The sequence below is a fragment of the Gadus morhua genome, chromosome 15, assembly GCF_902167405.1.
Source record: "Gadus morhua chromosome 15, gadMor3.0, whole genome shotgun sequence".
Classification (NCBI taxonomy): Eukaryota; Metazoa; Chordata; class Actinopteri; order Gadiformes; family Gadidae; genus Gadus; species Gadus morhua.
This window is the reverse complement of record NC_044062.1, coordinates 24,111,294-24,138,339: the sequence shown is the minus strand read 5'-3', so window position 1 is coordinate 24,138,339 and position 27,046 is coordinate 24,111,294. Positions and strand designations below refer to the sequence as shown.

The window sequence follows — 27,046 nt, the reverse complement described above, 5'->3', positions numbered from 1 at the left end:
TGCACACCAAATAAGCCAGCCGAGACCTCCCTGAAGAGGTGGTCTCGGTTTGCATCCAAACTAATCCTGGTGCGGTTCGCTTGAGATGTGAAAGCGAACACACCTCGGTCCGATCCAGTTCTAAAAAGCATACACCTCTTTGGACGTAACAGGCACCCACTTAGTCGTGCGCATTATGGAAATTATTGTTTGATTTTTTGAACGGGCTCAATGATGAGGTTGATTTCTTGGTCTCACAATCGATTTATTTGATCATGTTTTCTGTAACAGCCAAAACACATTCCGTTTCTGGCAACAGTTCGCAATGAACGTCTTTCATTCAGAACTCGCGATACATTCTCTTTCTTCATAAAACACAACAGTACGATCCCCTTGCGTGGTCACATGACCTTACTGGAGGGAAACATCGGCTAACCTACTACTACGCGCCAATGAGTAGTCCGCAAACACATCGAGTCTAACTTAAACAAACGGCATAATTAACCTTTACATGTTATATTACATTCTATTAACTGATAGCATCATTGTGCACAAAACTAACACCAGCTCACCTGTAACAGACTTTCCGTTTCTGGCAACAGTTCGCAATGAACGTCTTTCATTCAGTACTCGCGATACATTCTATTTCTTCGAGCTCTGGTGATACGTACCATAGCGCTGCTGCCCCCTAGTGGAATGGCTGGTGCATTTACAACCAACCTAACAGAAACTGGTTGAACTCAGCAGAACTACTAACTATCCTGAACTCAGGGTGCCGCATTAACTCCAAGATTAGGAGCACATGCCGCCTTGAAAACAGGTTCGGAAGCTCTTACGTGTCTTCATGTAAACCTTCCCTTCTTCCGAAATAAGAATGTTCAGGAAACGCCCCTCAGAAGTTCACAGGCTATGATATTAAACTGGAAAAAACTGATTGTTCGTGAGACTAGACTTCATAACAACAACAAGGTTGGACGCCACCAGGGACTTTTTTGCGCTTCTTTGCTGAATCAGATGAATCAGTTATTAGAACTGCTTGCAATGGTTGAACATGAGCGAGAATTTATCAGGTGATGTTTATAATTGTAATCTATAATGTATCATAATGCAAATTTTAGAATGGGTGTTAAGTTTGCCTCACTTGCTGCAAGTTCACTTTAGTCTATCAATGAAATGAGCAGCCATTGTTGTGACGTGATCTCGGAGGACTCGGGTAGCTTTACCTCTGCACAAAACTCTGAGTCAAAACTCAGACCCAACAGAGTGGTCAAAGCACTTTCCTCCGAGCATAAGGTCCGAACCTCCCGGAAACTCTGAGCATTTTGAAGGCAGCATCATTGTCGGGCCGTCTGGAGAAAAGCTGTCCTGGCTCAACATGGAGCAAAGAGGAGACAGAATGTCCATTGGATATTTGGACAACGCCCACATAAAAGTATGCTGGAAAACACACATAAAAATGCAGATGCATTTAACACATTCAGCACCAGAAGGAGTTCGACCGGTCCACAACTGCATGAAACAAATCAATATCAGCACAATGAGGTCAGCCTGCTGGATATCCATGAATGTTTTGTTTACTTTCACCGGCGCTTTCCCCCCATTTTTTTCTTTACCGCTTTACCCCGCCCCAGACCTTCTTGTACAATGATTTAACGATCTTTGCACACATGCGTTGTTGACCAATTCTGGGACTGTTGTGAAAATTGCAATTTGAAAACGAACCGCACCAAACCAAAAAATAAACATTGTGCTTTGGTCCGGGCCAAAGAGAAGTTGTTGGTATTACGTTAAGTCAGTGTGGCTCAAAACTGGCTCTCGTCTTTCCCTCTTGACAATCAATTGCCCACGTACTCGGCTGTAGTGCTGGTTCCCCCACATTACAGGCTGTGGGATTGTAAATATTGAACATGTTTAATATTGGAAAATTGTGAATTCAATTTATTTTTAATTGGGGATGCCCCGATTCTCCTGTAGTGTTTACCATGTTGTTATGTCGGCTTGATAAACCCTGGAGTTGTTGTTTAGCATATTCATTAATTATTTAACATATCATGTTTTTTGTCCAAAAATAAAATACCAAATGGATGTATGGAAGCGACTGGTCCCAGTACATCCTGTCTTGGAGACAAACCTCTTCAGCATCCCGAACAGGATCTGATTGAAGCGCTCAACAAGAACATCTATCCTGCTGTTAGAAAGGTGGGGTTCTGATCCTTTTGATCCCTGATACATTTGCTTTAAGGTGTGCTCATGAAATTGTCAGTAAGAACTTCAGAGGAATACCTGCTCTGGAAAACAGCTGGAACAGAGCTTTGGCTACTTGCTTAACTGTAACCTCTCTCATGGGGAAGCTTCAGGGTATCTAGCAGAGCCGGACAGTAACGGAGTACATTTACTTGAGTACAGTACTTAAGTACAATTTTGAGGGATCTGTACTTTACTCGAGTATCATTTTTTGGGAGTACTCATAACTTTACTCAAGTACATTTGAGAGGCAAATATTGTACTCTTTACTCCGTTACATTTCTATCCATAACCATGAGTACCCGTTACTCCTTCTGAAAAATAAAAGGAGAAAAGAAAAATCACGGAAACCCTAAATTTGTTGCTTCCCTCTCAAACGTGATTCCCTCTCAAACTGATTAGGACAGCCTTCAGCCTATCAGCAATCACCTTCGCTTTCCGCCAAAGCCAACTCCATGGTCAGAATTAGATGGGAGACGATTGTTGATTTGATTGATAAAAAAACGGAGAAACTCACACACATAGAATTGTTAGCTGAATTTTCTTTTCTGATATTGCATGTTTATGTAAGCTGAGCAATTGTTTTTATGTTCTTGAGTATACTGTTATACTGTATACTATTGTGCTATTGCCATGGTAAAAAGATGAAAATTACTTGATTTTACTTTCAATTCCTTTTACATTCTCCAAGGTGTTAACATTTTTCATAACTCCATGTAGGACGTTTCTATACATAAATGTAAGCACTGTGGCAGTAGTAATGCAATATTTAGAAAACATACTCTTGTACTCTTGATACTCAAGTACTTTTAAAAACAAGTACTTCAGTACTTTTACTTGAGTAGACATCTGACTGTAGTACTTTTACTTGTACTTGAGTAAAATTTAGCAAGGGGTATCTGTACTTTTACTCAAGTAAGGAAGCTGTGTACTCTGTCCGCCTCTGGTATCTAGTGGTGTAATGACAAATTACAAAATAGATTTTATTTTCAGCTTTACTCCTCTCTACAGGTCCCACAACATCGACCCCTATTCTTTGAAAGGAATTGTCCTCCACCGGCAATCAGTGGGCCCTAGCCATAACTCTCCTCCCTGACATCTGATCATTAGAACAGGACCTACAGTAGGCTTTCACTTCCCCATATAACTTGGGCAAGTAAAACCTGTTACCTACTCTCTGTAAGGTTTCATGTTTCCTAAGTGCCCAGACTAGCGGATAGCATGTCCTGACTCCAGCAGTTATTTTGTAGTGTATTTATGGCTAAGCCTTTTTTACTTTTTAATATGACCAAACACAATGGCCAGAGGACCAGCATCCTTTCTTAGCTGAAAAAACTAAATAATCTTTGAGTTTTATATGTTCTAGAAATGTTCATTAATTGACAGTCCTAATGTTTATTTTCTTGTCTTCTGATACTTTATTACAGTATGGAAGGGGAGATTTGGAGGTACCTGGTCTGGGCTTGGTCAGCCTACAAATTACAGGTGTGGAGACTGAAGGGATACCGCACAGAGAGGACACTTAAAGGCCCACTATGCAACTTCGGGCATTTCTTCGCTGTTTTCTTGGTTTTGGCACGCACATTTCTCTACACAGCGCCCCCTACAGCTTCGTAGTAGATATTTTACAACACTGTCATAACAACACGTTGACGACCCTTCCCCAGGCACTTCTAGGCGAGCCATGTGCATTTGTTTTCAAAGAAGCCGGCGAATGCGTGGAGCCATGTCCGAAGTAGATGTTCATAAAGTGTAGGCAAGGTTATACATTTTTAAAATGGTGTATTTGTATTGCAATAAACATAAATACATCCTTTATTATAGTTGACGGGGAGAATTTAAATCCTAGATTATAATTATTGAACAGAACAATCAGTGTAAGAGTGTTGGCCAACATAATAATCTAAATAAACAAGAACCTGGATTCGGGGATTCAGTCTGTGTCTGGGGGACGAGACAGACGAACAGCAAAACACCCATGGAAACAAAGGTGTTTATATGGTTGCAACCAAGCAAGCTAGAAACATACAGGGCTCACAACAAAACGGTCGAGAAAACAATTTTTACAGGGCTCACAACAAAATGGTTGAGCAAACACATTTGTACAGAGACTATCAACATCAAGAATACCACGAAGACAAAGTTCACCCAAGGGTACTTTCAATTTCAAAAGCAACACGGCCAAGTCGGCGTCTGATTTGCAGTCTTCTTTTTCTTTCAGTTCACGCTATTCCTGAAAAGCTTGCCCAACGTTTACTCGTGTCTGGCCTCTCTGTCGGTCAGTCTCCCTTTTCTCTTCTTCTGTTCCTCCGAAATTGGATTTCTCTGTCTCTTTTTAGTCGGCTGATCTATGATGAATGTAACAATCCCTTAGTTACTTGTGTTTATATCGAGCCGGTTCCGTGTTTGGGGGTCTGTGCCGTAAAGCAATTCGTTACTTCGCGAGACCCGAGACTCCCGCGAGAGTGGGCGGCGGGTCGCCGGCAGACACATATTCCTTTTCTCCGCCAAGATGCGCAAGGGGGAGTCGAAACAACGAATGACACACCCACCAAACGACCCAGAAATGTTTGCAGAGCCATCAGAATAACTCTCGACCAGCATAATTAATGTAATTTTGGCTAAAAAAGTTGCATAGTGGGCCTTTAAGAGCCATCTCTCATTCGTCGAGCGGACTCATTGGTTTGCGAATGACCACAAAGATGCTCCTATAGGCAGATTGCTGCATGGCATTCGCTACTTATTCAAATTGTAGAGGTTGAAGCAGTTTTCATTTTGGTCACTTGCCATAACACTGTCATGTGTTTTATCAAAACACCGTCAGTAACATTTAAATTGGGTTGATGTGGACGGCTCTTTATTTTGTCCGATTTTTTCAGTGTTCAGTGCCTGTTTGTGAGATATGCATTGTTTGCAAGATAAGCCTTTGATTTTGTTTAATTTTAATATGCCTTTCATGAACAGTGGTTTGGGGTATTATAACAAAATTGAAATTGCTTAACTACTGATGAACGACGTTGTAGAATATATATGGTACAAGTTTGTGTTGATTGCATGGAAAAGGGAATAACCAGCTGCAACTTATATGGCGAGAGCCTGGTAATACCATGGAAACAAACGAGGCTCCCTTTTACAGTACAGTTTCAGTTTACTTACTGGATAAATTGTCATGTTTTACTTAGTAACGTTGCAGAACATACATGGTACAAGTTTGTGTTGATTAGTAATCTATTGCAAATTATATGGTAAGAACCTGGTAATACCATGGAAACAAACAAGGCTTCCTTTTACAGTACAGTTTCAGCTTACTTAGTTGGTAAATTGTCATGTTTTACTGAGTAACGTTGCAGAACGTACATTGTACAAGTTCCAGTTTATTGCATGGACTGGAATCTAACTATTACAAATTATATGGTAATAACGTGGTAACACCATGGAAACAAACGGCTTCGTACCCAGTATTTAAGAAGATGTACCATGACACTTGAGGAAAATTGTTCCTGCGGAGGTTGCTACAGGTTAGTTATTCCATAGTTCCTAAGGTAAATCTAATAAACACTTTCTAAATGGGTGTAGCCATTAATAATAACTATGTAAGAAAAAGTAATTTATTGGAAAGTGCTATGCTAATTTGTAGATAGAACATCATTAAACTGGTGCTGTTACCAGCATAAACCTTGGATAACTACAAGTATAACTTGAATTGATAGGTGTGTCTAAGAATTGGTGGCCTAAATACCTAGGATGTACACAATATCTGAGTTATTACCAACCTAAAACAGTTACAACTACACGGTTCTTAGTTGAGTTGATGGGTAATAGTGGAGGCTTTACTTAGTACTTCAGCTGTAATTCCTCTGTATTTACCTTCTCTTTACCAGTGGTAATTACCCAGTAATACACTACGATTCACCATACATTTACCGGATAAATACCAAGTAATTGGGGGACTGTAAAAGGAAGAGTTACCAATGTATGACCATAATTGTTATAAGTTCGGATGACTCTTTATTCTACCCAGTTTGGTCAGTTTATGATTGACGTGGTTCCAGAATTCCCACCACAGCTCCCCACAAACATGGAAAAACTATAATATTTGAACTGTGCATGTATGCAATTTGTTTTAATTGAATAGTTACTAGAATAAATATTTCTTCAATAATATAATAATCATTGGAATTAAGGGCCCTTGACTCCCGGACGGGTCCAGGCCCCCAACCCGCTGTCGTCAGTCGCCACGGCGCCCTTCAACTTCCAGCAACCATCCGGCGCTGCTTCCTCTGCCTCCACAGGCTACGCACCAGGCGCGTGCCTTGCTCCCATGGCTACTGCAGCCCCTGCAGTAGCCGCGTTAGCTCCCATAACCTATTCTCTCTCCACAGCTCTACCAGTCCAGCTTCCGGGTAGGAGTTTCATCACGCCCGCCGCGATAACCGTTTCCCAGATCACAGAAAACAACGTACTCCAGGGCAGAGATGTTAATCTCGCGGGATTATTGTAACCCTCCCCAGCCATAGAGCGCCAATGGGTTGATTGCGGTGACTTGTCCGTTCTTTTAAAAACTACAGTTCCTAGTTCCCATTTTACTGTCTCTCTTTTGTTCACATTTCTAGTCTAGGAACAGGCAAGGGCCTCTCATACTGATACAAGGTGTTATCTCCCACATTCTGCCATTGTTATGTCTCAACAAGGTTCAACCGACCTGGTCCTCCGGGACATAGCCAGGGCCTTATCAAGGCTGAGAGTGCGTCTGTTCACGTGTTATTCATGTATCCCCTTTTTGTATAATACTCGCCCCAACCCTTTGGTTCTACGAGAAGAGGGTTCGACAGCCAAGGAACAAGTCAAACGGCTCCTCAATGGGTCCACTATAGATTATTCAACCTAAGTCTGTATCTCGCTGTATTACATCCTGGAATAAACCATCTATTCAACCCTCTGATCCAACCTGTCAAGTTGCTTTGATTTCGACTTCAAGAATTACTACCACGACGAAAAATACACAACGCAGAGTCTGTCCGAACAGTTTAGAAATAAGCTGAAATCTAACAGTATCTTCAGCGACATCATGTTCCAAGATATCCCGATAGGAGGATAGATTTGACGCTTACCTCGCTATTATTGCCGACCTCAACCAGCGCTATGGGGGGACCTTATTCTATGAATATCACAAAGCGTTCTCTGCTAAATCGGCCCAATGCATAGCTAGGCTCAATGCTAGGATTGATTGGTCCACCATGGACGCCGAACTTCTGCTCTGCCACTTCGGTGGCCACCAGTCACTTTCTTGTGCTATTTGTAGTTCCCACGGGCACACAACGGTTCTATGTCCTAAGGCCGCTACTACCCCCCCGTTCATGCCTTCAAATCGGCACCCGTCCACGGTGACGAACACGCAAGCCAACCGAGCGATCGTCTTGGACGTCGCTTAATGGGAGGCCCATCTGTAATAACTTCAATGAATCTGTCTGTTCTTATAACTGTACATTCTTCCACATCTGCAGTATTTGCAGGGACCCACACCCGAAATCCACCTGCCCCCACCGCAAAAGGCCGGCAAACCAAGGGAAGGCCCATCCCTGCAAGAGATTCTAAAATCTCACCCATCTACCCCAATCAACTTCAGTGTGTGTCATTAAACCTTTTTACACTGCCAAAATATGCCCGTCTTATGCCCGCCTTTTTCCCGGCATAGTCCGTGCGTTTACACATACTGAGGTAGATTTCGCACCCCAATTTACCCTCTCGGACCCTACACGCATTGGGGATTTCATTTTGATGTAAATGCGATTAGACGACATGAGTGTATGTGTGAGTGTGTACACACAACGTTAGTATATGTTTGGCGTGTTAATGATTCAACCATCCTGTACATTTGTCCGGATTTTTTCTTTTTTAAATGACTAATGAAAATACACTGACACTGCTTCTCTAGAATAATTTCTCTCATCTCACCCCGACACCGGTTTCGTAGACAATCTCATCACGGGCCTTTCACAAGGGTTCCCGGAATTCAGACGTCTATGCCCCGCAGGGGATACGGACCAAATAATCAGCCCACCCTTCCACGAACTCCGGCTGGATTAGGCAACAGGTTAAATCCGCTTCTAGACTCCGCGAGTATTTTCATGGCAAAAGCTCTAACGCCATCAACCCTTAAAGCTTATAGCTATGCGTGGTCCCCGTTTAATTTATTTAGCATTTCCATGCACGGACCAGTTTTTCCAGTGTCGGCCCCTATCGTCAGCGCTTTTATCGTCCACTGCTCTGAATCTCGTAGACATAAATGGTCTACAATTCACGAAACTTGGCTGGTATTTAATTTTATATAAGATGCCAAGATCCTGGCTCTCTTAGTCTATTTTCGACTCCCGCAATCCATCTCCTACTGAAGGGCATGTATAAATCGGTGCCAAAAGTACCAGACAAACGCTCTCCTATCACTCTCAATATATATCAATATTGAATAGATTAGTGTGCTCTCTCAGAGCTGGGAGATTCCATCCCTATTTTATCATATTACTTGAGACAGTGTTTCTCACAGCGTTCTATGGGTTTATGCGTCCAGGGGAATACACGTCACCTACTCAGACTTTTTCCCCTACACGGGGCCTGGCTTTCGCCGATGTCACCTTCTCTGCAAGGCATTTTTCCATCTTCTTAAAACGGTCTAAAAGCGATAGCCTAGGGGCAGGCGTAACTATTATCATTTCAAGAATCAACAACTCTCTCTGTCCTTATGCTTCTATGCTCCTCTATCTCAAGCTTCGGCAACGCACGTCCCCCGAATCACCTCTGCATATTCTGCCTAATGGCCTGCCAATGACTAAAGAGTGGTCCAGAGTCCATCTCGCTAAGGTGGTAGAAGGGTGCGGCCTACCATCTCCCCTCTACACTGGCCACTCCTTCCGGATAGGAGGGCAACCACAGCCGCCGAATAAGGGTTGCCGGACGCTTCTATCAAACGACTGGGAAGGTTGTCTTCCACAGCATACGAATCTTACATCCGGTCGAATTCAAGGTTCTTTCTTCAAGCGCACACGATGCTCTCTAACGTCGGTTAAGGTATGCTTAACATGTTGGCAACTACTGGTGGAGTTGGTGGTTATCAGGTTCTAAACTTATGACGTAAAATCTGGCTAGGTTAACCTGCAGCAACCCCGGTGAGTGAGTTGACCACGTCGGTGGATCATCTAGAAAACCCTCTTAAGTTTGTTGACACAACGGTGGCACAACACTAAAAACTCAAGGTTCGCGGAGGCAACCCCGGTGACTGCGTTGACCACAGCACAGTGGCAACAACTCGGGCAATCATGAGTATGACCACGTCGGAGGCACGATATCTAATACTCATGGTTTGACTGCAGTAACCCCGTGAGTGCGTTGACCACGTCGGTGGGCACAATTCAGGCACTCGTGAGTTCGTTGCACATGTCGGTGTGGTACAACACAGAACTCAACGTTCGCTGCAGCAACCCCGGTAGTGTCGTTGACCACGTCGGTGAGCGCAACACAGGCACTTGTGAATTGAATTACCACGCCGGTGGCACAATATCAAACGCTCAAGTGCAGGGCACTCTGAGCTCATCGACCATGTCGGTTGTACAACACGAAAGTACACAATATTTGCTGCAGCAACACCGGTGAGTCTGTGCACCACGTCGGTGGCACAACTAGGGCACTCGTGAGTTTGTGGACCACATTATTGGTACAACACGAAAGAACTCAAGGTCACCCATAGATCCTTTTTCTACGGCGGGTATGTACGGTCTCATTACTCCCTTTCGCTATTCTATTTTTGGGGTTGGCTCCGCCCCTGCCAGTCCCGGCAGGACATGCCGAGGTATCACTTATTTCCAGCGTAGGCCTACGTCCTTTCTTTTGGAGAAGGCTCCGCCCCTGCTAGTCCTGGCAGGATACGCCAAGTCTGCGTTTTTTATCCCGAGTAAGACTACAGTGTGTGAGTAAGACTCGCTCACACAATGTAGTCTCCCTCACACACTGTATCCTTATTCACACACTGTAGCCTTACTCGTACACTGTAGTCAGTGTTGGGGAGTAACGGAATACATGTACCGGCGTTACGTATTCAGAATGCAAATTGTAGCTAACTGTATTCCGTTACAGTTACAATTTAAATAGTTAAATAGGTACTTAGAATACAGTTATATTAAATAGGTACTTAGAATACAGTTATATTGTTGAATTCAATGGATTACATGACGATACTTCTGTTTCAGCAGTTTATTCGTGCTTTCACATCAACAGCATTTAGTGTGCACTAAACGAGTTTGGTCCCCTTGCTTCGGTACATTTGTGTTGGTGTGAATGCAACCACCTCACTTCGATGTGAACCAAATCAGCTGACCGAGACGTCCCTGAACAGCTGGTCTCGGTTCGCTTCCAAACAAACCCTGGTACAGTTCGCTTGAGATGTGAAAACGGACGCACCTTGTCCGATCCAGTTCTATAAAGCATATGCCTCTTTGGAAGTAACAGGCAACCGCTCAGCCGTGCGCATTATGGGAAATATTGTTTGATTAGCGGTAACTCCAAGACTAGCAGCAAATTGTCGGACAGTAGGGGAATTTGGCCAGACACCCACATAAAACGTATGCTGGAAAAACACACATGAAAATGCTGATGATTGAACGATCTTTTCGCTCTCTCTCTCTCTCTCTCTCTCTCTCTCTCTCTCTCTCCCTCCCCCTCCCCCTCTCCCTCTCCCTCTCTCTCTCTCTCTCTCTCTCTCTCTCTCTCTCTCTCTCTCTCTCTCTCTCTCACTCTCTCTCTCTAACCCTAACCCTTTTATAGGCAACACCTATGCACTTACTTACTGAGTGAAAAAAAGGTTAGATGTAATAGAAAATATCTTTCGCGTAAACATACCCTTATAGTCTTTGTTCCACTACAGCAAATTATATAAAAAAGAACAGAAGAACACACCAGAATAGGCCTGTTTAGTAAGCAGGATTTGATGCCGCATTCCTACACTTATAAAATGCAATTCAATGTGGAAGTAATCCAAGTATTCAGAATACAATACTCAGATTGAGTGATGAAAGGGAATACGTTACATATTACATTTTTAGGCATGTATTTTGTAACTGGATACATTTTAAAAGTAACCTTCCCAACACTGACTGTAGTCTCCCTTACACACTAAAGCCTTACTCAAACACTGTAGCCTTACTCACAAAGTGTTGTCTTTCACACACACTGTACATATCCTCACACACTAGCCTTCCTGAGACCCACAGTCCTCAACTACTATAATTAGCTCATGATTGGTCGACCGTATCGTTTTTCTCAATCCATTTTTCATCTGTTATCTAATGGCATTTCCTGTTTTCCATGTATATTGCTTGAGTATCATATTGCTACCGTCCATGTCACCACCAGTCTCAATATTTATTTTGTGAGTGTGTGTGAGTGCGTGTTTTTTTTGTTGAACAGCAGGTTGCTGAAATATGATTAAGTAACACATACACACAAAGAATAATTCATAACATAACAGATCACAATATTGCACATTCATTAAAACCCAGTGGGGCAAATTAGGGATATAGAGAGATAGAGGGTTGAGAGAGAAAGGATGCTAACAACAGGATAGTTTCAGAGAAGTATAAAATGAAAGTATGAGGATAATGTTTTAAATTCTAAATAATACAGCGTCTCAATTTCTCTGTGTCATTTGAATGAAGACACGATCAGCACTTTGTTCAATAAGATAAGCCTTCTGTTATACTGTGGAAAGGCCTCAGTGTGTTGCTGCATCTCATTGTGGTTGTCAAGCTACTCACAAGCAATCCTTAAATGCACCCACAAACACACTCACACACTGACACACAGACTCTCACGCTCACACACACCCTCTCACACGCTAGGCATTTTAACACTGCCAAGCCGGTACAGTCGCAGCTTGTAACACCCTGCAATTTCACTGTCTTGCTGTGTAAAATCGAGGGTGTAAAATCTGCCTTCGTCATGGAGCCAGCTTTCTTGGTTCATGGGGTAGGCGGGGCTACGCACGAGAGAGAGGAGACCTCTTAAAAAAAAAATCAAAAAATTTAAATAATAATTATTCAAGCCACTCGCATGCACGAATGAGTAGACGAGATCTCAGTGTGAGCTACTATTTACAAGTGCAAAAACGGCAACAAATTCTTTGTTTTGCTGACCACATGTTTTTTATCCCGACAAAAGCCTTGTAAGGAGACTTCCTCTGCGTCTTTCTCATAGATAACACCATCTTTCCCTGTCCTCCTTAAATGCGACTGCATCACCTTCTCTCCCAAGATGGTCAGCATCTCGCGGATTTCCCCGTCTCTCCAGTTAGAACTACTAATGTTGATATCGCTGCGTTGTCTCTGTTGTAGAAACAACGCAGCAAAACCTGTACCCAAGTCCCGCCCCTGGGACCACAAAGTCGTCTAATCGCATTTACATCAAAATGAAATCCCCAATGTGTGTAGGGTCCGAGAGGGTAATGGGTACATTTTCCCGCACTATGCCGGGAAAATGGCGGGCATAAGACGTGCATATTTTGGCAGTGTAAAAACGTTTAATGACACACACTGAGTGTATGTGTGATTGTGTACACACAACGTTAGTGTATGTTTGGTGTGTTAATGATTCAACCACCCTGTACATTTGTCCGGATTTTTTCTTTTTTAAATGACTGTAATGAAAATACACTGACACTGAGTAAGCTTGGAATATCCCTGAAGGTTACAAAGACCTGGCATCGGAGTTTGGCTGTGGAGATCCATTGCAGTTCATGGACAATGCTGAGATTCTGCATTTTATACAACTCCAATAAACCACCTTGTTTTAATAACATTGGGGTCTGGCTGGATGAGATCAGCGATACACCAGGCTGAGGCTTATGTCACAGGCTATAGCCATCAAGCAAAGTGCTTTTATGTTCTGCTTATTATTGGAAAAACATTGAAGATCGAGACAGGTGAAGGAAAGGATATGTTTTCGTTATGGTTGTATGTATGGTTTTTGAAGACAAGATAGTAGGACTGAACCTAGCCAATCCACTGTAATCTGCTGACCAATTAACTTTATTTACTTGAGGGTGTGCAAAGAGTTTTAGGATGCGTAAACAAGTCAAATTAAAAGGTAATGCATGGGTGGCGGCATGGTAATAATGCATGGGGTCCATTACCAGTTTAAGTATGTGATCATAATGAGCCAGGGGGAATGTTTGATGTTAAATAAATAAGGAAATTGAAGGAAGGGCTTGAAATGGGTCCAGACATTTACTCTTTTATTACTCTCGGCTCTCCATGTGTGTCAATAATAAAGGACCATAACATATATGAATGGCTTCATGAATCAGAAGATGCATGATCCTCTTCGATCTGGTTATGTTCAGAAGGTCAATGTTTGTTATGCCTTGTAACAGCCTTGTTAGGATGGTGATATTATTTTCCTGCAATACACACATTGGCAGAGAGAGTGAGTTGTGTGTGTTTGTATGTCTGTGTGTATGGATAAGCTCAGGTCCTAATAACAGCCATCCACACAGCGGTACTTATTGTTGCTTCTACTTGACATGTTTGTTCTCACTGTAAGAGCAACAATACTACAGTCTCATAAAAGAGATAGTGATGGATTGCTCAGTAGGGTATGTTATGTTCAGCCTATTCTCTAACCTAAACGACAGAAAATGTTGTTGTCAAAACGACCCCAATGGCTGAAGAAACAGCAAAACGTCACATATGTCAAGGTTCTGTGTGCCAAAACAAAATGGATGACAATCCTTAAATTCTCAATGGAAAATGAAACATTTGAAGATAGTTTTGGCATTAAAGTGCACTTCAACATTTCTAGCATATATGTGCATTTTATTTTTTCAATCATCAGTCATTGAATGTATATGATGTTTAGTTGCCATGGTGATTCACATGTACGCTACTATCCCAGTCAAGGGGATATAGGTTGTTTTGGATCATATTGACAAACAACCTGTTCTGCCATTGAGGTGTGAGATCCATGGTGGAATGGTATATTTGTACTTTGTACTGAAAGTACTTTGCTAAGAGCTTTCACTGTTTCACCGCCATGCTCACCAGGTGAGGTCAATGTGATTTCTCAGTGATGCTTAATGTGCTGTCCTGAGTCAAAAAACACCTCATCTTGCCCATTACGACTCTGATGGAAGTAATTTACATGAACGCTGAATCAAACACAGCCTCCTCCTCTCAAATAAGATGGAGCATAGGCCTATAGAGATAGACTCTAGACTTTGACAGTGTGGGTTTATTCAGATTCCCATGTTCAATTCCAATTGAAAATCCTACAATCAGTAATTAGGGCAAAACCATCATGTGGTACATAACCGTTGACGAGGGAAGAGATTGTTTAATCATTTATTCTTCTACTTATTTTTTGTTATCACTACATGATTGGATAATTCAGCGAAGCAATCAAATAGACTACCTCCCTTAGCAGCATTCGCGCAACACAACCACATGGAGAGAAGAGATAGACCGCTAACTAGCAGAGAGTTGTAAGCACTTTCCACCCATTTCAGTGGAGGAATTGGACTCCCCAAGCAATGTTCTTTCGGCCTATAGCATATAAACAAAATTAAGCAATTGTCCCATATTTTTAACTGCATTTGAATTAGACATTGTGACTCACAAAAAATGGATGCTAATGGACAGTGATCATGATTTGTCTCAATATCAGAATAACAACAATGGGTCAAGTAGCAATGGCTGGTGGAATGGCCATAAAGTAGGTCTGTATATGCAGTGTAATCTTGTCCAGGCCCTGCAAGTCAGGATGTAGGCTATGAATCTGAAAGAATTGTAGGTAATAGGTAATAGGTATTTTACAACCATTGAATGACTTGCTGAAAGAACGACCAGGGATAAGACCAAGATGGAAGACGAATCACGAAAAGCTTTTGAGGTGTAGAAGCATCATTTAGGGGAGGTCGATATTTACGCCATTGATTAATAATATTTTGACCATTAAATAAATGCCTTAAATAAATGCTGAATCTGTATCTCTCATAAAGAATATCGTCAGACAATGCCAAGGGATCGGTTCTGTCCCGAAAAACCCTCTGTCTCCGGAGAGACGCCTGTACGATAAGTGCGCCGAGGTCCATGGGAACACCCACAAATGGTGACGCCATTATCGGAGGAGGGGCTAGGTAGCTGCGCACGCCGATATAAGTAGCCGATCTCCGGGTAGACTCGCTGAAAAGCTGCTCCAGACCAGGTTTGGTTGCGAGCGTAAGTCACCAATGGTGATACAGTGACGCTTAAAGAGATCAACTTTCATGGTGCAGCTAACCCAGGCTTTCAGCTGAACATACCTCGCTAACCCTCTAATCGAGCTTCGTAGTACAGGCCCCTGGATTGGGCTTCGCGGGTTTGTTTACCGGCATTGCTATTGTTACCGGTCCTGCGTGTTCCAACGGTTTATTAGGTATCTAATAAATCGCTGTCTAATCAATACTTCATTCACTGCCTCTTCCGTGGTTATTACAATATTATGAATAGACTGCTCTGTAAAAAAAAAAAATAATAATAATTATACCAGATAAATTTTCAGTCGCACCGGTGCGCCCACATAAAATATTTGGTCGCACTACCCCGAATTCTAGGCGCATGTGCTCCCAAATTAGGCGCACTCTGGAGCCCTGCAGCCGCTGGGAAACTTGCAAGCCGTGCTGGAATTTCCTAACATTTCAATCCAGAAAGCATCAGTCTCCAACATCTCTACATTAGCACCCCCACGGATGCATCGAACGAGATGGATGACCATGTTTTCTAGGACTTGATAACGATGATGGAGCAGGGTCACTTCTGCAAGGAAGACCCTCGCCACAACCCTGATCATGTCTTGTTCACTGATGGGTCCTCCCTGGTCGACGATGGGATCCGTGGAGCTGGATACGCTTCTACAACGGAGCAAGACGTCTTGGAATCAGGATCAATGGACACTGGAATGTCAGCACAGCAAGCAGAACTCAAAGCATTGACCCAAGCACTCTCGCAGAAGGAAAGTCTGCCACACTCTAATGCGACTCCCGATATGCACTGGGTGTTGTAATGGATTTTGGCATTCTGTGGAAACTACAGGGATTCGGAACTGCCAAAGACACACCAATCAAGAATGGTAAGATAGTTGCAGAACTATTGGATGCAATGCTACTTCCCAGAGAACTGGCTCTAGTGAAGGTAAAAGCACACACAAAAATGGACACTCACTCGCAAATGCGGTATCCAGAACAGCCGCAAGACAAAGAGAGGGAGGGGGAAACGGAACCGAAAACGAGAATGGCAATTGTATGAGACTGAGGAAAACAGATAAACATACATCAGAGGAGGAACACAAGGAAAGCTTGAAAAGCATAATGGAGATGCAAGACGCCGCGAGTCGATAAGAAAAAGGGCCATGGAGTGTGAATGCAGGAAATCTCCACAACGACAACTTATGGAGACACAGCAACAGGCAGTTGAACCACAGAGCCTACTGCTACACCTGGCGACACAGTTTCATTCACTCGGGCATGTGGGTGTGTAAAAGATGCGTCTAAGGTTTGGGCAAGTCTCGTGGTCACCAAAATTCAACGCTTTGGCAAAAGCCATCGTGAGGAGATGTGCTACATGTCTCAAGAACAACCATGACAGGAAAGTGAAACTGCCGATGTTGAAAATCCCTGCACCCCCGGCTCCTTTCCGATGCTTACAGGTGGACTACATCACACTACCTCCATGTAGATGATATCTTGATGTCCTCGTGGTCGTTGAGAAATTCTCCCGCTGAATCGAAGCATACCTAGTCCGACGTTCAACAGCCGCAAACACAGCGGCAAAGTGTTAGTTAAAGATATCATTCCACACTACGGGCTGCCTGATCATATCTGCTCAGACAATGGAACCCATTTCACTGGAGCAGTGTGCGCCGAGGTGAGCCATATGCTGAACATCACATTGTCTTTCCTATGTCCGTGTCAACCCCAATCGTCAGGACAGGTGGAATGAGCCGACACAGAAGGAGCGATTGGCGGTGATGGACCAAGAAGGGACTCCATGGGTGGACGCGATGCCCATCACCTTGTGCAGCTTGAGAGCTACATACAACAAAGACGTTGGACTGTCCCCCTTCAAGGTTGTGTTTGGCCGATGCTTCAGTTTCCCAGGCTCTGTTGACTTGCGGACTTCAGACGCCCACCTGATATCGGATGCTCTGATGAACTACTGCATCCAACTCTCCCAGACTCTCCAGGTGACTTCAAACCAGGTCAAGGAAGCTTGGGCAGAGCCCCCAGAGGGAGGATACTCATTAGTGCCAGGGCAATGGGTTATGATTCACAAACCACAACGACTAGCATTAGAGGCCAAATATGAGGGGCCATACCAAATTCTATTAGTTATTTTATTTTCACGGGAGGTCAGTCTTTTGATGTTGTTGTGCCATCTTTTTACAGGGGGAAATTTTCATTTGACAGCCATAATGAAATCACAAAGATAACACTTTTTAACAAACTGCCAATCAGTTAGCTAAGGCTAAATTGATACAATCATGTAGGGTTTGTAGGCTTATGCCCTCTTCATCCCAATGATGGAAAAGGGCAGGATGTGGGTAATAGTGTGTGTGCACGGGAACAGGTTGCCATTTCAGGAAAGGAATTACGGATGCCTTGCCTGCAGTAAATGGGACCATGTTTGTGTGTGGACAGAACGCTTTTTCATATCTGCTTCCTAATTTGAGTGGTTCATGTTCATGCTACTTCAGATCAGAGATTATTTTCTGCTATCATTCCACACTATGATGTCATAGTTGCTCTTGATGAGATTTGGGGTTGGTCTTTTGGAGGTTGGCTAAGTGGGTTGGGTGGGTCTATGTTTTCTCAGATAGTCCAAATCGCACTGCCAATTGTCCTTTCCATTATTATGCTCAATGTGGTCATCCAGTTATCTCTCTGTGTGTTAGAAGAGTAACCAGAATAACCGCCCCCCAACCGCCCCCCCCCCCGGGGACTGCCCTGAGCTTCTTGCCCCCCTTAGGGTGGCTGTGCTAGAGAGCCCACCCCGTCGCATGGTCTGGTGCCCTATTCTTTGCAAAGCTAAGCCTTCCTCTGAGCCCTTTAATTTTGTTTAGACTAATGGAACCACAATTATGCTTGGAACAGTGAGATCTATTAAAGAAAGGTGGAGCTTCACCGCAGAGCAGAGGGAGGTGTCTGGACAGTCGATTTCCTTTATTTTTCCGATTTTTTATCTGTTTTGGTTTAATCATCAGTAACCTAATGAGTTGGTTATTTTTTTTAAGTAGCCTACACCTGGTTTACTTGAGTATAATGAGTATACTTTTATGTTTACTATTGCCTTTTCTGCTTATTTCATTTTTTCATTCATTTTTAAGGGTGATCTTTAAACTACATTTAATATGATGAAGTAAAATGTTAGTGTATTTTAATGTTTCTCTGTATTCACATTTCTTAGTCTAGAAACAGGCCCGTGCCTCTCTCAGAAATACAAGGTGTTATTTCCAGCATTTCGCAATTTGTTATGTCTCAACAAGGATGAACCAACCTGGTCACCTGAGACATAGCCAGGGCCATATACCTTATCAAGTGTGAGAGTGCTTCTGTTCTCTTGGGGGAAGAGGGATCAACAGCCAAGGAACAGGTCTCGAAACGGTAGTTATGATATTATAACTCTAGTTCTATGATTGTAGGCGTAGCCGTTTAGGCTTTGCCTTATGGGCTTGTCCCGTGCGCATGCCCGCGCGCACTGAAAATTTCAACCATGCACCAATCAACGTGGGCACCCAACACATTTCCCCATTTTTCATTTCTTTGTATATTATGCGGCGCATACCGCCGCTCATCCTCCACGCAATTCTTTCAGCATTTGGAAGGTGCAGCAGGTGAGAAACTAGACGGCTAAGCCTACAATCATAGAACTAGAGTTATAATATCATAACTATCGTTCTATTTCATGTAGGCTACGCCATCTAGGCTTCGCCTCATGGGCTAAGGCGAAGCTGCAAGCGGAGCCCAATCATGTACTCCTGCTGGACCCCAGTCAAAAAACTTAAGGCACCAGGGCACATCAGACTCAAAAAAGCAGAGGAAGTGCAAAACACAACAGCTTAATAAAAAACGAATTCCTCCTAGATCAAGCAAGGTGATGACCAAGAGAAAAAAGTGAGTCTGTAAGAACTCTGGCTCAATCCGTGCTTCATTGAATCCATGAAATGGAAAAGAAAAACCTGCGTAATATGGTTTCCATTAGGTCCGCTACCACCGGAGGCGGGGCTATGGAGTCCATCTCTCCAATAAGGAACTTCTGTCGTCCGTTTCTCATTTGAAAAAACGGCGGGAGTGCTATACTGGCAGAAGAATCCAACTCGTCAACTGGTGAGCCAATAGGAACCCCTCTAGTCCATTTTTCATTTGAAAAACGGCGGGAGAAATACCGGCAGTCAAATCCAACTCGCCAGCCGGAGAGAGGATATTAACGATGCCGCTTAAAAGCCGTAGAAGGGGCCCCGGACTCCAACACAGAGTGGCAGAGAGAGCCCCTGGACATGTCTAACATGTAAAAATGGTCAAAGGGACCGGGGGAAGACCAAGATGCAGCCACGCAGATGTCTTTCACCGAAACGCCTCTGAGTAGAGCCTGAGTAGTGTTGAGTGAGCTTTAACGCCCAACGGTGGCGCTAAGCCCTGCCGGGAGTAAGCTAAGCAAACACCATCACATATCCAGCGAGAAAACCACTGTTTAAAGAGAGTGCGGCCCCTGCCAGCGTCGCTAAAACACACAAACAACTGTTGTTTGTGTGGAGCCGAACACGGCTGAGCGTTTCAAGTACATAGCCAGCGCCCGCACCGGGCACAGGAGATGCAACTCCGCCTCCGCCTCACTAGAATGAGGCGGGGGGTGAAAAGCCTTAAGCACAATATCTCTCGACTGAAAATAACTGTTAATGTTCTTTAGGAGGAGCGCAGGATTAGGTCTGAGCAGTGCAAAGGAGCTGTCCTCGTTAAGCAACAAGAAGCTCGGGCTGCAGACAGAGCGGTCAACTCATCGGCCCGCTTGGCAGAAACCAAAGCCAATTAGAGCGCCATCTTAAAGGACAGGGCATCCAAAGAGGCCTGAGACAGAGGCTCAAAAGGGTCCCTGGACAACCCGCGCAACACGGTGGGGAGATCCCAGGGTGGTGTAAGCACGCGCAAAACAGGCCTAACACATCTAACCCCATGCAAGAATCTCTTGACCAGTGGATGGCTGAAGATAGGTCTACCATCACAGCCTGCAGGGCCAGCCGAAACGGCTTCCGCATAGACCTTGATAGTAGAGAAGGCCAAACCTTTTTCCAATAAGTACTGCAGAAACGCAAGCACACGTCCCACCTCGCATTCAGATGGGACAGCGTGGTTCCTGTCACACCAATTGGAGAAAGCTCCCGACTTCGCCGCATACAGGGTTGAGAGACAACTACCACCTGCAGTGTGTGTTCTCCCTGGACGCGAACAGGTCCACCTGAGCCAGACCGAACCTCTGCCAGATCAGTCTGACAATGTTGGGATGTAACCGCCACTCGTCTCGGTGGGAACCGCCGTGAGACATGAGGTCTGCATAAAGAGCAGACCCAGGGGAACCACAGGATGGGCGGCTGCCATCAGCCCTAACAGGCGCATGGTGGACAGTGCGGTCACGTTTCTGCGAACACGAAAGCAGGAGATTGCCAACAGGATGGCGTCTCGTCGAGGAGGCGAGAGCATTGCTGTCATGGTGGCTGAGTCTAGGCAAAGTCCCAAGTAGACTATCTGCCGGCTTTTCCCAGTTGATGGCAAAACTCAGGAAAGAGAGATGGCTTATCACCGTGATGGTGTCCCTTCTCACAGATTCGTCTGAGTTGCTCAGAATAAGTAGGTCGTCGAGGTAGAAGAGAACCCTCTTTCCCTCATGCCTGAGGTCTCAAAGTGGTCTCCACACACTTTGAGAAGGTGCACAGTAGGACTGGGCGATACACCGGTAGTAACATTTATACTGGTATATTTTTGAAAGAGATATCTAGCTGAGACAATATCGCCATTCCGGCATATTATATATTATTTTTATGTTGCCTTGCGAGTGCCAAGGCCGACCGCTGCTCTCTGAGCCTACAAGACATGTTCAGCTGCTCAATCTCGCCCCTTTCATGTACATAGTGTTCGCCCACCCACGTTACACATCACAACAAACTTTGAACAAAAACATGGCGGACACGGTGGTAGAGAGTATGGAACCCGTAAAGGGTCATTGGGTAAAAAAAAATTTTTTACGTTTCTCGTGAGCACAAGAAAGTATCTGGTGCTCACGAGAAAGTATCTGGTGCGCACAAGAAAGTATCTTGTGAGCATGAGAAAATATTTCGTGAACACGAGAAAGTATCTTGTGCGAACGAGAAAGTATCACACGCATATCACTGGCAGTGTGTGTGTGTGTGTGTGTGTGTGTGTGTGTGTGTGTGTGTGTGTGTGTGTGTGTGTGTGTGTGTGTGTGTGTGTGTGTGACGCCAGCGAGTGAGTGGACGAGCGAGGAGAGCGAGCGGTAGCGTGCATGTCAGTTTAGTGAAGTAATGACCGAGTCTGGTTATGTGTAAGAATAAAGCAAGGGCGTTATTTTGCATAGGGACGGAGGGACATGTCCAAACCGACTTTGGGAAAGAAAGGATTGTCCCTACCAGTTTGCTTATATCAGCTTATCTTAATGACAAGCATTCTATACATTATCCCTTACTTAAAGCCCAGCTGTTCTTCGTTGAGCAAAAATAAAACTAAACCTAAATAAATGGTTGATGGTGAATACTTGTGGCGCAGAGTTAAAACTAGAGACTTTACCCGTTTTGTTCAAAATATCGTTATAATATCGTATATTGCCATTCGAACCAAAAATATCCAGATGTGAGTTTTGGTCCATATCGCCCAGCTCTGCACGGGGCCAGGGAGTAACCGAATGGCAGGCACTGATACTCGGAAGCCACCCCCATAAAGGCTAAGCGGAGATCTTCCTGTGTGCCTGCCGAACAAGGACGTGGAAGTAAGCATCCGTGAAATTAAGGGATGTGAACCTGTCGCCCTCTCTCACACATCGGAGCAACGCTTTGATAGTGAGCATTCAGTATTTCCTCGCGGCAACAAATCTGTTGAACATGCGAAGATTCAGAATAGGACTCTTCTCCCCTGACTTCTTGGAAACCAGAAAGTAGCGGGAGTAAAACCCTAGGTGTGACTCATGGGGGGGTAGGGTAGTGATGGCCCCCTTCCCCAAGATACGGGCCACCTCCGCTGCCAAAGCCATGCTTGCCACTGGGATCCGTAGCCTGGTCCCCACCAAACCGATAAAAGGTGGGGGACGGCGCTTGAACTGTATGGGTGAGCTGATGAGGGTGTGAGGGTGAGGTGACAGCTGAGGAACGCTGTCCAGGAGTAACCCGTATTCCTCGGCCTCTACCGCCTGGACACTGTGTGTGAACCAAGGGGGGCATCCCATGAAAGGGAGGGGGCTCAGCGAGCGTGGTAGACGTTACAGAGTCAGTCACTGTATACACAGCGAGCTGTTTTGATGCCGCGCTCGTGTCCGCTGAACAGGCAGCTGATGAACGAGCAACGAGTTGTCTAGCAGCCGTGCTAGGATCGCCGCGTTGTCTGCTAGCTGGAACCACAGCGCGCAGACCCGTCTTCTCACCTTCCACAGACCTTAGGAGGGATGTAGAGGGGATAATGTGGGGAACTAGGAGACTGGTACAAGCGTCCATATCTACGGGCTTGCGTAAAGAGTCTCCAGTCCGCCCACAAAGCTCAAAGGGACGCCGCTTATCTGAAGCAGGTGAACCAGAGCTTATGTAAAGACGCCGTCTGGCCGCCACCCTACAGCCACCAGACTGAGGGGGGGAAAGAGGCAGCCTAGAGGAATGCACAACAAGCGTAGGATGCAGTTGGCTATCACTCTTTAGGAAATATGTACTGCCGTTCGGCCGAACAGTCTTTATTATCTTTATTGTGGAAAGAAAGATGGGGAGCCAGCTTGCGGTGCTTCTGGCTCCGCTGTGCTGCTCTCCCCGGCTGCGGCTACGGCTGCTGCTGCGACTGTGGCTGCGGCGGCTGCGGCATCAGGGTTGGAGGTGGCCCCCTGGAGCGTTGGGACCGGGTTCGACCCCGCTTCTTTCCAGCCTGCTGGTAGGGGGAGCCCGTGAGGATTGCCCCGAACCGGGAACGATTCTCACGGACAGACTGCTGGTGCGCGAGCTCCGAGAACCGGGGCCCAAGTAGTCCATCCGGAGCTAATGGATGAGGCTGGCCTGCTCTCGTTCCGGCACTGCAGAGTGGGTGAGCCATATGGCCCTCTGGATCATGGTCATCCAGGCCATATGCCAGCTGGCCGAAACGGCTATCGGCTGGCATACCTAGAGGATGGCGCTGGAGAAGCGGGAAACCGCCAGCCATCTTGCGGCTTCCTCCGGGCTGTAAGCCTCCCTGCCAGCTGACAAGGAGACCAGGGCAGAGGAGAGCAGGGCAAGGTTGTTGACCGCCGCCGCGGTCAAGAACTTTTGTGTGGCACAGACGAACACTCTGTCCGTCAGGCCGATAATCTGCTTCTGGTGGCGGTCGGGGGGCAGCGGCTTCTCGTTAGGACGACATCCAGCGCCCGGACAGAGAAGCGCTGCCAGGGTAGGCTCAAGGCGAGGGAATCCCCCTCGCCTGAGTAACAGCCGGGGCCTTCAGGGTAGAAGGGTCTCCACCCTCAGCGGTGGAGAAATGCTGAACGGGTGGGAACAGGAGGCACTGGGTAGCCCGCCGGGAGGAAGACAGGGTTCGAAAGCACTCACCCTGCATGGCATCCGACATGGGGGCGAGAGTCGGGGCTAGCATAGGGATGCCCTTGATGGCCAACGCCTCGCCCATGATTTCGTCGTATAGTTTGGCCCTCCGGTGTGGCTTCTCCCTGGGGACATCCGTGGCGGTGGATGCCCTAGAGTGGGAGAACCCAGACGCAGAGTCCGCAAAGACGTCGTCCAAGGAGGCGACGTAGTCCACCTCAATGTGGTCGTCGTCGTCTTCGACGTCCGGAACTCCGGCCTTAAAAATGTCGATGGCCTCGGAGAGGTCCACCGACGGTGAGAAGAAGAGTGCCTGGAGAGGAGCACCTCTTCAGGCAGCGTGCGGCAGGTGGCGTAGGAGGTGGGGCTAACCAAGGCAGCCATGGCGTGTTCAGCACCGAGTCATCTGAAACACGCCAGGTGCCTGTCTCCCGGCGCCAGGGAAGCGGGACAAGAAGCACAATGAGGCCCTGAAAAGGGCCCAGCTCTTAAGGAAGTGCTCTCCAGTGGGGCCATTGGTCTGTCGCCTCGCCCACGCTGTTGCCACAGGGTTCTTGAAGCTTAGAAGTCATGATGTTGATCAGTACAATGCTGAAAGAAAAAGGAGGATGAGCGGCGGTATGTGCTGCATAATATACATGTTGCCGTGGGAAATGTGGGCCGGTGACCACGTTGATTGGTGCATAGTTGATTCAGTGCGCGCGAGCATGCGCACAAAAGGGACAAGCCCATAAGGCGAAGCCTAGACGGCGTAGCCTACATGAAACAGAACTGCTCCTCAACCGCGTACACTATAGATTATTCAACCTAAGTCTGTATCTCGCTGTATTACATCTTGGAATAAACCCTCTCATCCAACCTGTAAAGTTGCTTTGATTTCCACTTCAAGGATTACTACTACGACGAAAAATACACAACACAGTGTAATTTCGTCGTTCTAACAGTTTAGAAATAAGCTGAAATCGATTGCACCAGAATACAGGAGATCAAATCGACCAAATTAATTTTTTTCTATGGAGGAGTTCAAGTTCCTCTTGGTCTTGTTCACAAGTGAGAGTACGATGGAGCGTGAGATTGGTCGGAGAATCTGAGCAGCGAGGGCGGTATTGAGTTCGCTTTACCGCACCGTTGTGATGAAAAGAGATTTGAGCCGCAAGGCAAAGCTCTCGATCTACCGGTCGATCTTCATTCCTATCCTCCCTTATGGTCATGAGGGATGGATGATGACCGAAAAGACGAGATTGTGGTTACATGTGGACGAGATGGGTTTTCTCAGGAGGGTGGCTGGCGTCTCCCTTAGGGATAGGGTGAGAAGCTCAGTCATCCGTGAGGAACTTGGATTAGAGACGCTGCTCCTCTCCTTAGAAAGGAACAAGTTGAGGTGGTTCGGGCATCTGGTTACGATGCCCACTGGGGGCCTCCCTAGGGAGGTGTTCCAGGCACGACCAGTGGGGAGGAGACTTTAGGACTAGGTGGAGGGAAAATATCTCAACACTGGCCTGGGAACGCCTCGGAATCTCCCCGTCAGAGCTGGTCAATGTGGCCTGGGAAAGGGAAGTCTTGGGCCCACTGCTGGAGCTGCTGCGACCCGACCCCGGATAAGCGTTTTTTGACGATGTAATGACGGTTAGGGGGGCTATGTTGTCAGTAAAGGCCACTCAGCCTCTCCTACGTGTCCTAGACATGGACCTTTAAGGGACCTTTTACACTTGTACTTTAAGGTTCAAAACATGTGGAGTCACAGTAATGTACCCAGCGATGTATTGTTGTTTCTCCGTCTGACAAATGCACCATTGTTGTAAGTCGCTTTGGATAAAAGCGTCTGCTAAGCTCCCTAAATGTAAATGAGCCATAAGTAATGTTCAGTTACTTATTAAAAAGTTCATTAAAATGTTCCAAGGAGAGCCCTTTGGATGATGTATGTATTCATGCCATCCTTTAGGAGTCGTAGAGCTACAGTGGTGATCATCAGAAATGCTCTGGAAACAGGCGTCTTTACTGGATGATTGTGTTAATTACAATGGTGCAGAATGTCTCCATACATCATTAATACAGCACTCTATTCATATAACAGCAGCAGTGCAGTAGATTCCTCCTGACCGGCATAAATATTGGCTTTCTAGGAATCCTAGCCACACACACACATACAAAAGCTTGCACGCATACACACACAAACACACACACACAAAGACACATTTACATAAAGTGAATCACACACAGACACACAATTTTTCTAATTATAAATATCCGCAAAAAACATTTGTGTATGACCCCCTAACAGCAACTTTGTATACCAAGCGACACACAACCCAGCAAAACCTACATCTGCATTAACCTGCACACACACACACACACACACACACACACACACACACACACACACACACACACACACACACACACACACACACACACACACACACACAGGTACACAAGCAGACACACAGAGACACATGCATACACACAGGTATGCATAAACATACAACACACCATCCTATCTCTAGCAGTGACAGACAGACACACAGGTAGATATGTTCCATGGGAGCTCTGGTGTGGTGTAGGCTTACCTTCATGATGCATTGCTGGTTTTATCCTCCAAACACGTGCTGCTAGGGCTGTTGTGATCCGAGAGAAAAGAGACACAGGAAGGCACGGAGGAAGCCAGAGGAGAAGAGAGAGAGAGAGAGAGAGAGAGAGAGAGAGAGAGAGAGAGAGAGAGAGAGAGAGAGAGAGAGAGAGAGAGAGAGAGAGAGAGAATATCTGCGTATATCTCCGATCTAATCACTCCCTCGCATGCTCACTCTGTCAGAATCATGGGGAGGAAAAGCAGTCTCTCGGCTACGCATGTTTGTGTGTGTGTGTGTGTGTGTGTGTGTGTCTAATTGTTGTTGGTGGGGATATGAGCGAGAGCAAGCTCCACCTATTTCCCTTGAAAAGTAAAGGAATAGGACTCTGTCGGTCTCTCTCTCCCCCT

General features: G+C 45.6%; 1 protein-coding gene across 1 annotated transcript in view; it reads right to left on the bottom strand.

Moving 5' to 3' along the window:
* Window positions 1-26,786, bottom strand: part of LOC115560067 (inactive phospholipase D5) — a 188,147-nt gene extending 161,361 nt beyond the window's left edge. The window contains exon 1 of the mRNA XM_030379363.1: window positions 26,640-26,786. Coding sequence (XP_030235223.1) covers window positions 26,640-26,645 — 6 coding nt within the window. The 5' untranslated portion in view covers window positions 26,646-26,786. The remainder of the gene's footprint in view (window positions 1-26,639) is intronic.
* Between the last annotated feature and the right edge of the window lie 260 nt (window positions 26,787-27,046).